The 14,148-nt window shown below is 35.1% G+C and overlaps 1 protein-coding gene across 1 annotated transcript; it reads left to right on the top strand.

Annotated features, from left to right (window-relative positions):
• The first annotated feature begins 232 nt into the window (after positions 1–232).
• On the top strand, positions 233–14,016 carry LOC137405937 (aldehyde dehydrogenase, mitochondrial-like). The gene is made up of 11 exons (XM_068092412.1): positions 233–402; positions 3,367–3,612; positions 6,123–6,202; positions 7,157–7,268; positions 7,346–7,490; positions 7,583–7,780; positions 9,869–10,053; positions 10,264–10,428; positions 11,314–11,471; positions 12,029–12,143; positions 13,775–14,016. The coding sequence occupies exons 2-11, from the start codon at positions 3,586–3,588 to the stop codon at positions 13,805–13,807; spliced, it is 1,218 nt and encodes a 405-aa protein (XP_067948513.1). The 5' UTR covers positions 233–402; positions 3,367–3,585; the 3' UTR covers positions 13,808–14,016.
• Positions 14,017–14,148: the final 132 nt, after the last annotated feature.

Here is a 14,148-nt window from a genome sequence, read left to right as displayed (position 1 = left end):
ATTATTGTCACAAGGGACTGCCTGGATCTCCATTAAACTGAATTCAGTAGCATATCAGCACCAAGCTTGGAAAGTGTGTACAAATTACAAAGATGACAAACTTGCCAAGGTACAACCCTGTTTTTGCAAATGCTTTTTGATGGTCCCATGAGTATGAAAGCAGACATGCTGGGCGGAGCTTTAGGTCTCACTCTTCGCTCGCTCTTTCCGCATCACTAGTCTTCCAGGGCTGCAAACTGCGACGGCGGCTTTTCAGACCTCGCATTGTAACTAACTGTAGTGTTTGCCATGTCTGTATTTCTTCAAAGATTTGGGTTAGTCAGGCAAAGCTTGAGGAAAAATGTCCGGTATATGTCGGCCCTACCAGCTCCTAACAGACAGCCAGCTATACCGGAGACAAAGGTAGGCAGTGTTCGCTAGTGACTCTAGCAAACACAGCAAGAGTTCATAGCTATCGTAGTGTAGTCCTTAACACACTGTTTCTGTTTGCAAGGATGCATTATTACTCGTATGTGTTTGCTGATGTTCGTATAATATTCGTATCACCTGTAAAAGCCATCAAATATTCACACCATAACGTGGTGGTGATCAAATACGTAGCAGCAGTTACATTACTTGCCTTGTCTTCAGCATAACCAACTTAACTGAGCTTAACTAAGAACTTAGTTCGTACAGGTACACAGTTCTCTGAAGTTTCTCATCATATTTCAGCAAGCAGACAACTACTGGGAGGCCAAAAATCGAGTCGAAATGTTTCTATTACGTTGATGTTACTATTAGCCGTAGTTATTGCGGTCTACAGTTCAAAATGGGTCACAACTAGTTTTTACACTTGAAATAGGAAGAAATGGGTAGTAGTAGGAAGACATGGCCAGAATGGTAGACATGGGAAGTTATGGCTGAGTTGGTAGTGTTCTTGGGGCTCTCATTGATACACTTAAAACACTCAACAAGGGTTTAGCTGAAACGATGAGAACTTATCTGTGACCTTGTTCTTACACTCTGCTTTCTAATTTGCTGAGACCTATTCTACTTGACGCTGAAGCCTAATACAAAACGTTAGTATGCATTTAGATAATCCAGCACATTATGCAGGCCCTAGTAACATTAGTGACTCCCTCGCCTCAAATAAATCAACAATATTCTTCTGTCAGTAGATGTGTTCAACCTACTAGTACTGCAGCGGCTTTTTTGCTAGCAAACTATCTATTTATGACTCCCCATCGCATACCTGGCTGAGTATGAATGAAACCAAATACCTATAACTATCTTATCAGGTGGTTGCAGGTGCCTGGGGTACTCCTAAGGGAAAATGGAAGATCATGTATTTGTGGAGGGTTGCATACCTATCAAATACGCACTGTAGCAGCCTATGATATGCATATTACATAGCTAACCTTTCAGGTTGTATACTCATGCGCCAGATGGGTTAATGTGATAAAATAACTAAAATATTAATCTCTGAATAAAAAATAAGTGGTCGCTGTTTTCAACGGTTTGACAATCACCCATAGATTAGGCCTACTCCATCAGTTCAAGGACAGTCTGCGGATGGATCTAATATATAAATATTTAACACATACCGAATAGTTTATTTAGAAAGATTTCGGGTAAAGGCTTTTAATGACGTGTCTATAGGAGTGAACTTATCGGATGTCAGCAAAGCCTACTTGATTCAGTACCTACAAACACTTTGTATTTTTATCAAAACTACTGTAATTCTTCTACAATTATGCAGGGTACAACATTTTAATCCAAATGCCGCAATCACATTTACCTGTCAGAAATAATGTAGCAAAAGTATGCTGTGGCGGATCTGCTATAATTGGTTGCTGTTGCTTCTTGTATTTCTGACTGAAGTTAAATTACTGTTTCCATGTTTGGAATATTGAACCATAGATGACCTATGATGCATGAAAATACACAAAACTACAAGTATGTACCAGTTGAATAATAATATAATATGTATATTATATTATTGGTCTTTCTATAATATGTATTATTTAAAAAACAGATTTTATGAAAATTCGAGCAATTAAAACAGCATGCTGTAAATTTCTGCAAAGGCCACTCACTTCGGTCTGCTTTAAAAAGCAATTAATTAACATAATCTTATATTAAAATCAAATTTTAAAAATGTAGAACTATTAAACTAAGGTATAAATAACTTCAAAAATCAGAAGCTGATAACGTAAATTGATAAAAATAAACAACCTGAATAGGTGGACATCGTGTGACTTTGTTCGGATGCTTGTTAGCGAAAGTTCCTGCTTTGATTTCACTAGTAATAAATATTAACAACCATTAATATTTAAATATTAACTTTTGATGAATATTTATATATTAATATTTAAATATTAATATTGATATTAATGTTTGTATTAATATCAATTAATAATAATATCAATATTTATATATTAATATTTAAATATTAATATATAAATATCTATCAATAATTAATATTTGGAGATCGAATACGTAATAGCAGTTGGATTAATATTAGCTAGAGTTTATGAACTTAGTTACAGATGATTTTCTCTGCCTGTATGACAGCCAACCTAAAACTATTTTTTCAAAAACACTACAGACTGAAGTAAGGAGTACTTTTAAAATATAGAAACACACCATAATGATTAGTAAGTGCACTTTTGAATGTCTGGCATCTCAAGTCTCGGACATAGATAACATGATAAAATATTGGTTTAAACTATCGCTATTGGTCGTATATGTCAGTATCATGTTACACCAGGTGGACAACTGATAGCCTAGGCAACAAATGCCATAAAGAATGCTTGAAACGGAGCTAAATTTGGCACGCTATTTAGAAAGGATATGCAAAGCTTGCATTGTATGCCAGCTTGAAGCTGTCCATCATGATATCATTGTCTAGGATGTCGTCTGCAGCGATGTCATTAGCGGTGATGTCATCAGCAGATACATAAGCACTGACTGCAGAGTCGTCTGCTGATTGCTCAAAATGATTTACAGTTGCCGTCAGCTGTTTTTGTTGAGTAACGCTTACCATAGCCTGTGATCTGTTATAGATGATTAATCACTGCTACTACATTTATATACATAGAGTTATCTTATATACATAAAGTTCTCCTATATACATAGAGTTCTCTTATGTACATAGAGTTCTCTTATGTACATAGAATTCTCCTATATACATAGAATTCTCCTATATACATAGAGTTCTCCTATATACATAAAGTTCTTCTGTACACATAGAGTTATCCTATGCACATAGAGCTATCATATACACACAGACATTTGATATACAGAAGCTCTGCTATGTCATCCTTCATATAACAATCATTTATCGTTAAACCAACAGTTCATGGTAAATCCTGTTGGGTGTTGCAGTTGTTCATCAACAATGAGTGGGTACCGGCAGTATCAGGAAAGACTTTTGAAACCTTGAACCCTACCAATGGGGAGGTAATAGCTCATGTGGCGGAGGGAGACAAGGCCGATGTAGATATTGCCGTAGAGGCTGCCAAAACAGCGTTTGAACTCGGCTCTGAATGGAGAAGAGGTGATGCAACTCACCGATGAATCCTTCTGAATAAGCTGGCTGACCTAATGGAGAGAGATCGAGCCTACCTCGCTGTATGATACTTTTTTGTCTTTTTCAAGTTAATAGTCATCTCTTGCTTATCCCCTTGTGTGCATGAGCCAAACATCAGCTGGATTGCCTTGAAAAGTCTTCAAACAAATTTTAACATTTTTTGCACCTTTGGTCTAAATTAAATTGCCTTACCATGCGCTGTGCACCTAAATGGCTATACTAGTTTACCACTGCTAAATCAGGAGGTCAAGTTAGAAATGTTAAATGATCATCTCTGTGTACATAAGACCCCGGTCACCATGACAAGTGGTTGAAAACAGAACCTTTACTTGTCAGCAGTAGCATAGCCATCATATTGCTGTTCAACTTATGATTACTCCATCTACCCTCCATGGCCCAGTATTGCCAGGTCTGACTAAAGATTCATGCATAATTGCAATACTGACAGCCATTCTAAGATTTAAAGATTAGCCTATTCTAGCCATGTTCAGAGAATGTAACCCCTAAAACGCAGAAAGGAAATTTCTTTTCATGTGCTGGGGTTATTCTTGGAAAATGTGCGCTTACAGAAGTCCTTTATCACACATAAACAGTAAAACTGTCAAACTCAAAAAATACATTCATTTATTAAATAAAAATTTAATGTATAATGTCTGAAATTTCTTAAAATATTACAGATGTGTAAGTAAAAGTGCAAAAAGCTGGTGTAAATACAAAAAACAGCAATAAAATTATATCAGTCAATTAGATTTAAAACTACATCTCGTGTCAGGGTAAGTTGCATGACACATTTTTATCACTTTCAACACTACTGAAACTTTCGTTTATTCACATTTTTTCAAAATAAAGTAGCTGCAACCTCTTTTTACCAATTATCACTTTTTTCATATAAATTTTACATTTCATTTATTTTATATGTAGTTATTTACATAGTTTTACGCAATAGGCCTACATATGTTTTAATAATATATGTAGTTATCTAAAATATTTATAGTTACTCTTTGAGGTCTAGATTGAATTAAACAAAATACAATATATTTTATATGGATATTTGTATGAACATATACGGATTTCGACATTCATGCTTACAGAAAATATTGACATTAACTTCATATTTTGAGTTTGACTGTATTCTAAGTAAAAACACAAATAAATCTGAGACCGTTTTTGGTAGTTGCTACAGCTATCTTTCATGTTGTTTTAGTACAATAAAATTTAATTTAGCGTAATTTTATTTTAAACTTGATCATGTAAGCAATGTAGTGATGCCAAGTTGCTGACGTAACTAAAGACTCACTATTGTTATACACCTGAACACTAAAGAGTGAGTAGTGAGCACTTAGTGAAAACACTAAGTAGTGAGACAATCATAAAAATCAATGTTCCACACGCAGCTCAGTAACCATTTGAAAGTTTATTTTATTTAAAATGCTTTCTATCATTTTACTTATGGAAACAAATTCGGCACTCAATAAACTAACTGGGAATAAACTATAGCTTAAGGGCATTATGTAGCAAAATGTAGCAAATATTTTATTTCAAATCAAATAGTTATTTATAACAAATACATACATGTATATGCTAAGATGTGTTTATATATACAAAATATTTTGCATTCTTTCAAACATAAAGCAGATCTTAGCAGAAACAATTGCTATGCTGTTGTAGTTTATTATCATTAAGATTACTCCGTAGTTGGAAATTGGCTAAGCATTGAACTGCACAGAAATAATCAAATAAACCATACACCAAGCACATAGCGAAGGCTGCTATATTCAGTCACTATAATGGCTTGGTAAGATATTACTCTACTGTCTCTATGTTTGACTTAGTTAGGCTTGGGAAACTAAAATCTTTGTGATTTATACACGGGCGATCATAGCATATCCCTAATCTGTCTGGTGTGACATTTATGTCATTTAATTGTTTCCTTTGCAATAAAATCTTTTGATAAAACCCTGGTGCTATTGCAGCAGTATTTGTATATAAAATACACAAGTGCATGTACATGTGTATACAATATAGTTAGGATTCAATTTACTCAACTCAGCAATTTAGAAAGAATACTTTTTTCACCAACAGAATTTATTATAAAGCAACCAATAGCGACGAAGAATAACATCCTGCATAATATTTTAATATATTGCATAATATCCTACACAATATCAAATAATATAAATATTTTATATATCATTTGTTTTCTACAAAAATATGTACTGTTAGTTAATCAAAGTACTTTAGAGAAAACATAAAAGTAAATACCAAGTGTATAGCTGCTAGAACCATGGTGGTGTGTAGTTGTTTATTCATTAAAACAAATCCATCCAAATGCAGGCAGGTTGATGGAGTTTATTTTAGACGCAGTCGATGTGAAAAAGATTCTATTATGTACACAGGCTGAGTTATTTGATAGACTTAAGTGAGACTCCATAATTTCTAGATATGCACACACCTATACAAGGATATTAAAACAACAAACATGCTATTGGTTATTCATATGAAATGAATTGGCAAAGGGCGCAAGGATAAAATAATGTTCCCATGTTGACAGGCTTTGGAGACTCTGGATAATGGGAAGCCATATCAGGATGCCTACTTTGTTGACGTACCTCTTTCCATCAAAACTTACAGGTATATCTCATAGCTGGCCTACTTCTTTCCATCAAAACTTACAGGTATATCTTATAGCTGAAATACCTCTCTCCATCAAGACTTACAGGTATATATCATAGCTGACCTACCTCTCTCCATCAAGACTTACAGGTATATCTCATAGCTGCAATACTTCTCTCCATCAAGACTTACAGGTATATCTCATAGCTGACCTACATCTCTTCATCAAAACTTACAGGTATATCTCATAGCTGATGTACCTCTCCCATCAAGACGTACAGGTATATCCTTACCCCTCTCCATCAAGACTTACAGGTAGATATCATAGTTAACAAATATATTTATTTATGTAGAATGTTAATATTTATAACAGGTATATCTCCCAGCTAACAATCATATAGAATGTTAATACTTGTAACATATATATCTCTCAGCTAATAACCATATAAGATGTTAACACTTGTAACAGGTAAATCTCACAGCTCGCAATCATGTAGGATGTTAACACTTGTAGCAGGTATATCTCGCAGTTAACAATCATATAGGATGTTAACACTTGTAGCAGGTATATCTAACAGCTAACATTCATCTAGGATGTTGATTCTTGTAACTTGACTCGATTCGTTGGCTATTTCTTTCTCAACTACAAACAACAAAATTCTGTCTGATATTTTGCAGCCTTTGGTTTTCAATTAGACAAAATTGATTCTTGTAGTGTAATTTTTAGTTGTCAGTCTTGCAACATATTAAAGAGGATTATATTAAAACTACTATAATTAATGACATTGATTTTATGTAAAAAGTTTTTCAAATGCTCTCAATAGTTCATTTGTATCAGCTGCACATAGATTTATGCCATGATGTTAAAATGTACTTTTTCTGATCAGTTTCAGCCATGTTTACATTTACACTTTGTTATGATATAAAAGTGTTATTATCAACCTTCAGCTTCTTTGAACTGTCTTTTTGCAGGTATTTTGCAGGCTGGGCGGGTAAAAGGCATGGTCAGACAATTCCAATCGATGGTGATTATTTTGCATATACCCGACATGAGCCTGTAGGAGTATGTGGGCAGATAATTCCAGTAAGTAATCTTCCAGTCATTTGTTACACCTTAAACTGGCTGAAAATGGTAAGGAACTAGTTCAATTCATGTTGTAGTGGAATTTTCCATTGGCCATGCAAGCATGGAAGTTGGCACCAGCGCTGGCTATGGGTAACACAGTGGTTATGAAGACGGCTGAGCAGACGCCGCTGAGTGCAAATCATGTGGCTCAGCTTACCAAGGAGGCCGGCTTCCCTCCAGGTGATCAGCAGTTACTTTAGAAGTTTCTTCAAAATGAAAAACTGACTTATAACATTTTTGATTATTCCATAGAGTTCTACGTATTTATCCAGGTGTTGTCAATATCCTTTCTGGGTACGGCCCAACTGCTGGGGCAGCAATCGCTGGCCATGACCACATCGACAAGGTAGCTTTCACAGGAAGTACCGAAGTGGGTCAGCTAATCCACTCTATGGCCTCAGGAAATGTAAAGAATGTTTCTCTCGAGCTCGGAGGGAAGAGCCCTAATGTGGTCTTCGCTGATTGTGACTGTGAGTACCTGCTGCTGTTTTAATTGACCTTCGAGTGACCTATAGAAACACAACGTGAATCAAGTAATGACAATATTAACCACCTGTTTTTCTCAATCTCATTTAATATCAATATTATTATTGGCCGTTATCCATCCTTCCGTTCGCTTTCTGTGTCACGTTGATTCTGAAGCTTTGGAAGGTGGCTGATTACCTCAGTTGGTTATAATGCCAGTCTAATAAAGTGAAGGTCTTGGGTTTGAGCTGCATATTGGCTTGCATTTTAGCCGTCTCTTTCATTGCGTGTACAGAATTTTGTGATTGTGTGAAAACTGGCACATTTAGAACAACTGCTATTGTAAGAGAAAAAAACAAGATGTTGACATCCATACTGCACTTTATCATTTCTGACAACTTAATATTGATTCAAAAGTCACTTTTCATTACCAACAAAACTGGTGAGTCTTTTTAACTGAATCTCAAATGAAACTGATTTCAAATAGGAGGCATTATAGTAGAAATTGTAATCTGTCAATGAGAACAACTTATTTTATTGGATCAATATACGTACATAAATTATTTTTCATTTGACAATTACAAAAGCTTATAAATAGAGAGAGTGGTAACTATCATCCAGCTTGCACAATATAATACAAGTAAAGCCCATTGCCTGCTGAACAGACAGAAGTTCAACTAAAGAATCCTTTTCTAATAGAGATAAACAAATGACGGATTTATATCTGACACCTAAAGACCATCATTTATTGTTTTGGTGGATTAGATCTGCCAGTTCTATGTATTGGGAGTTGTCAGCCTTCTTTTCATGGTGTAATAAAGCATCATGCACTGCAAATTGTATAGAAACTACTGTTAGTCTCAGCTTCTTGATTAGACCTTGCAGTGCAGCTAAATTCTGCCAAAGAAGGAAGATTTTTAGAAATAGCCACCAAGCTAGTAGGTGACATACAGCAAGCCCATGCATTGCATCGAATTATGCCTTTGCAATGCAACATACTGAAAAACATTATTTGCCAGCCAAAATGTTATTTTAACCTTCTAGATGTTGACTTGCAACAGAATTCACTTTACAGTTATTTGGTATCAAAAGATTCACCATGTCTTACTCCACTGTGTTGTAGGTGCAAAATATGTGGAAAGGTGATTACAAGCTCTTAAAAGCTCAAAAATGAACAGTTCATCGCAGCCATCACGGAAGCGCCATAGATTAGAATCCCTTTCCAAAATGGCTCACATGGGACGTATCTGAACAAGATGGCTTCTGTTTACACTTTCATGCAACCTCATTTGTCGAAATATTTTCACATGTATACTTCTCGCATTCAATAAAACCATATCTATTGCCCTTACGTGTCTATTTCATCGTCATCATAATGCTGTCATTTTGAGCACTGATTTCTTAAAAGCTAGCCTAAAAATTTGTTCAATTTTTTTAACCTTAGTTCGAAGTAGTGCATATCATTCTCTGATAAACATGACGAGTCTGTTGGTCACCTGTGATAATCGAAAATCGCTGCATAAATTATTTGCGAAGTATTGGGTCACATGATCATATTACGACTGAACGATTAGACCAAGTCGAAACAAAACTGTAAAGTAGCGAGCATCTATATTTGATACAGGCTTTTCGGTAAAACCCGAAATGTTGGTCATAAACTAGTGCTACGAGATGTTTTAAATTGAGCCTTTTATTGGCTTTTCAATTCACGTGATAACATTACGTGTCAAAACAATAACCAAATTGCTTGAGTACGTCTGAGAAATAAACTGATTCCAACCTACAGCATTTTTGTTATGGCTGCGATTAACTGTCGCTTTTGAGCTTTTAAGAGCTTGTAATCACGTTTCCACATATTTTGCACATACAACACAACAGAGTAAGACATGGGGAATTTTTTGATACCAAATAACTATAATGTAAATTTTGTTGCAAGTCAACGTTTAAGAATCGTTGAAATGATAAGCAACACACTTTTAATAGCAAGATGGAACAACTTTAAAATAAGTTGGATTTCAAGTAGCGGTTGCGAGGCTACATTTGTTGAATGTCTGATAAAAGGGTCTGTTATTCAAATTTCTTTGGTATTACAGTTGACTACGCTGTGGAGATGTCCCACTTTGCACTCTTCTTCAACCAAGGCCAGTGCTGCGCTGCTGGAAGCAGGCTATACATAGAAGAAGCAATATATGATAAGTTTGTCGAAGCAAGTGTAGCCCGAGCTCAGAAGAGAAAGTTGGGAGATCCATTTGATGCCGATACAGAGCAAGGACCTCAGGTAGGCTACTGGACATGACTTTTAGAGATGTTCATTAAGAAAATTGCTAGCTCTTCTATAGTATTGTTTTTGGTGTGAAATTCCTTGTAAACTACTTGCATATATTTATCTCATCAACCATCTATCAATACGGCTACTACAGCATCAGTGAAAGATATAGCAAGTTAATTTATCAAGATCTATTAGCATGAGAGAACAACTCTTCTATAGGTAAGCTTAGAACAGCTAGAAAAAATCACAGAGCTCTGTCAGAGTGGAAAGGATGAAGGAGCCACCCTCGCTACAGGAGGTACCAAACACGGGGACAAAGGCTATTACTTCCAACCAACCATCTTCTCAGATGTCAAGGACAGCATGAGAGTATTCAATGAAGAGGTAACAAGCTATTACTAAACTGCTATTACTGTTACTATTACCCGCTAGTACTCTGTCAGTCTAGTGCGCTGTGGGAGGTCACCTCTGTGCGTTATAAAGCGTTGATAGAGCACAGAGAATAAGTATTTCCACAATTTTTTGAAATGCTAGAATGCAGTTGATATGCGCAGGTGTTGTAGTGTTGGTTTATTGATCTGAGTGTTGTAAGTTCAAATCCCTTATGATGCAACCTTTTTCTAACCTTCAACTGTTGCTACGGATAAATGGATGAGTGGATATGCCTCCTATTGTATTAAAGATTACAGCTGCCAAGAAGTACTTTAAATATCCATATTTATCCGTGCTTATGATGACTACTGCTGACAATATTGATACACAATATGTTACTATTTAGTGGTTTTTGTTGACAGCAATTGTTTCAACCTAATATAAGGTTGTGTAGAGAGGTAATTCAACAAATGACTGAAAATCATTTCAGTATGACTTGTTGTTAATGGTTTAAATATAAGTACCTTGACATACATGCCTGATTATTTGTGTCACCTACAACCTGTTGATCTTATTGGTTAGTATTATTCTAGACTTGGTTTGCTCATATAAACTAAAGTTACAATCACTAAATTTTGGGTCTCCTTCAGTCACTCATGAAAACAGAATATAGAGGGGAGTTCAGGGTAGACACTTGCTGTTTGGTAAATATAGAAATACTCAATCAGTTGAAAATATCCATTCTAATTGATTAGTACAAATGAAGTGGTGAGTTTTTAGAAGGTAGACTTGTCATTATCTTTGACTCGAGTACAGCTACGAAGGAACTTCAAATGCACTGGTTAAAATATTCAAGCAACTTCAAGTACATATAGGCAGTTATGAGTATGTTTTTAGATATTTGGCCCAGTGATGCAAATAGCCAAGTTCAAGAACATTGACGAGGTGATAGCAAGAGCCAATAAGAATCATTATGGTCTGGCTGCTTCAGTGTTCACCAAGGACATCGAGAAGGCCTTTAAAACTGGTCATGAACTCCGAGCTGGAACTGTCTAGTGAGTCTACAGCTATATGTATATTTTATCTGCCTAATAGTTAGCTAGACTGAGCTCTAAAGCTACATGTATATGTTTTGTATAGACTAGTTACACAGTGTGATAGGTGGGTAGCCTGAGCTCTAAAGCTATGTTTTGTATAGACTAGTTACACTGTGTGATAGGTAGGTACTCTGAGCTCTAAAGCTATGTTTTGTATAGACTAGTTACACAGTGTGATAGGTGGGTAGCCTGAGCTCTAAAGCTATGTTTTGTATAGACTAGTTACACAGTGTGATAGGTAACTAGACTGAGCTCTAAAGCTATATGTTTTGTATAGACTAGTTACGCAGTGTGATAGGAAGGTAGCCTGAGCTCTAAAGCTATGTTTTGTATAGACTAGCTACACAGTGTTATAGGTGGATAGCCTGAGCTCTAAAGCTATATGTTTTGTATAAACTAATTACACACTGAGCTATGCCTTACTTTATTGCCTGGTTACACAGACTCTGCCTTGTATTGAATGTCGCTGTTGCTATGACAACAGCAGGAACTTGCAACCATTTGGATGATTGCAGTGTAAACTGCTACAATGCTATTGACCCGGCTGCTCCTTTTGGTGGATACAAGATGTCTGGTCAAGGAAGAGATCTTGGAGAGTTTGGACTCGAGCAGTACACGGAACGTAAAACGGTAAGCTTTATCTTAACGCTTCATTCTAACATGGCTGTTGCATCTACCAAGGATGAAAGACCATTTTAATAAATTCTTTGAAATTTGATCTCGGAAGCATTGTAAGCCTGTCTCTATTGCCCTTCTCTAGTTGAAAAGTAACCAACTTTACTTTTTACTAACTCAACAAAGTTCTGTTATGAAACATGCATGGAAGGACAACTCTTTTTCTAGACCTGCTACGCAATTAATCAGTTTTTCTGAACGCTCACACTAGTACTGCCGTACATTTACATGCATACATACACATGGGTATACTAAACTGAGGGCTTATGGGTGATCTATAGCAAGCAATTACAAAACATACTTTGTAAAAAGAGTATTCTGTCAGGTTTTGATAAACAAATATTTTTGTTGGTTCTTGCCATAAGACTAGCGTTACAACATTCTTTGTGTTCATTCAAGTATCAGCATACTTGACTTAACAATTCTAGATATGTTTTTCAGCAAAGTTAAGGTGTTTAGGAACAATTTACTCCTGTTTACACAGGAAATGTGCAGACACCTGTTTTAACACGCCAAATGACGTATTAATTGAACTCTAGGAACTCTTGAACTCTATGAAACACAACGCTTTTTCGTGTTTTCATGAACTTCTATTTCCGGTTTTTCGTAAGGTTCAATTGCTAAATTGTTAAAGGCTAATACTTCTAACGTGGACAATTGTATTATCTCGAGTAGGAATAACTTCTACATTGTCTCTCCGTTTGGTCAGACAAAGTCACTACAGTATCTCATTTTTTCATTTGTGCCAGTATCAAGATGTACCAGAAGTTTACCAAAGTTCTGATGGATAGCTTCTGCTGGAACAGTAACCTTTTTTATACATACACATTTCTGTATACAAACTGTTATTATTAATTCAACATATTCAAGATTTTATTGTGTTTTCTCAGTTCGTATTAATTGTATCATTACCGAATCATCTCTTATTGTAACCGTAGCAAAACAGTCTTAATTTAGCAATTACTTGCTAATTATTTCACATTTACATTTAAACACTTTTATAGTTGTTTTATTTTTTTTAATTTATTTGAGCAGCACAAAACATTTTCTTCATAATATGAAGTTTGAAAGTTACATTTGTTTGACAAAGTTTGAAAACCTTTACAGTTGTTTTTATTTTCTCTCTTAATTTATTTAAACTGCACAAAATCATTTCCTTATGATAGGAAGTTTGAAAGTTAGAGTGGTAACTGTTGTTTTATGTTGAATAAAGATAAGTTTTTTGTGCAAAGACTTTTATTATTCGGGCAACCATCTAATGTGTTGAAAAAATATGTAAAACTGTTTTTGGATTCATGGCTGTGGATGAGTAAAAAATCAGATAGCAATTTTGTTGTTTCATTTGACTTAATAAAGAAAATGATTGGCTCCAATTGGGTTCAACAAACTTTTAGTGTGGTAACAGTATGAATGTATTGCAAGTTTGTTCCGAACTGGCTGATTCCTAACTTTACTTGCTCCAACTAATCTTTAAAATATATTATATTTATTTACTAAATATATATTTTAATAAATATGTTTAAATACTTATTATATTTATATATCTTTAAAAATATTGCACTCTCCACATTCTTAATTTTTTGCAGGTTATTGTCAACACCCCTGGAAAGAACTCCTAATTTGGATGTCTGATGGTATCACCAACAAGAATACAAAGATCTAACTCCAGGATTATACTGATCATAAATATTTTAGTTTATGACCATATTTTTAAGGCTTAAAAGTCTTATCAAAGCTCAATTCTATATTAACACTATTAACACTGCGCGTAGCTTTGTTCGTAGCTAGCGTAGTTCAAACATTGTAAATATAATCGGTCATGATTTTAGTGTTGAGCTTCAGTAATTAATTGTTACAACAGTCTTGAGCAGTTCAGTAAGTCTAGCAATATGTTAAGGTGTATTTGAACTACAAATTGAAAATATGACAACAGAAAGTAGGACATAATGTCAATACAAAA

This window comes from Watersipora subatra, chromosome 10 (genome assembly GCF_963576615.1).
Source record: "Watersipora subatra chromosome 10, tzWatSuba1.1, whole genome shotgun sequence".
NCBI lineage: Eukaryota > Metazoa > Bryozoa > Gymnolaemata > Cheilostomatida > Watersiporidae > Watersipora > Watersipora subatra.
Note: the sequence above shows the minus strand (reverse complement) of the source record. Positions and strands in the feature narration are given on the sequence as shown.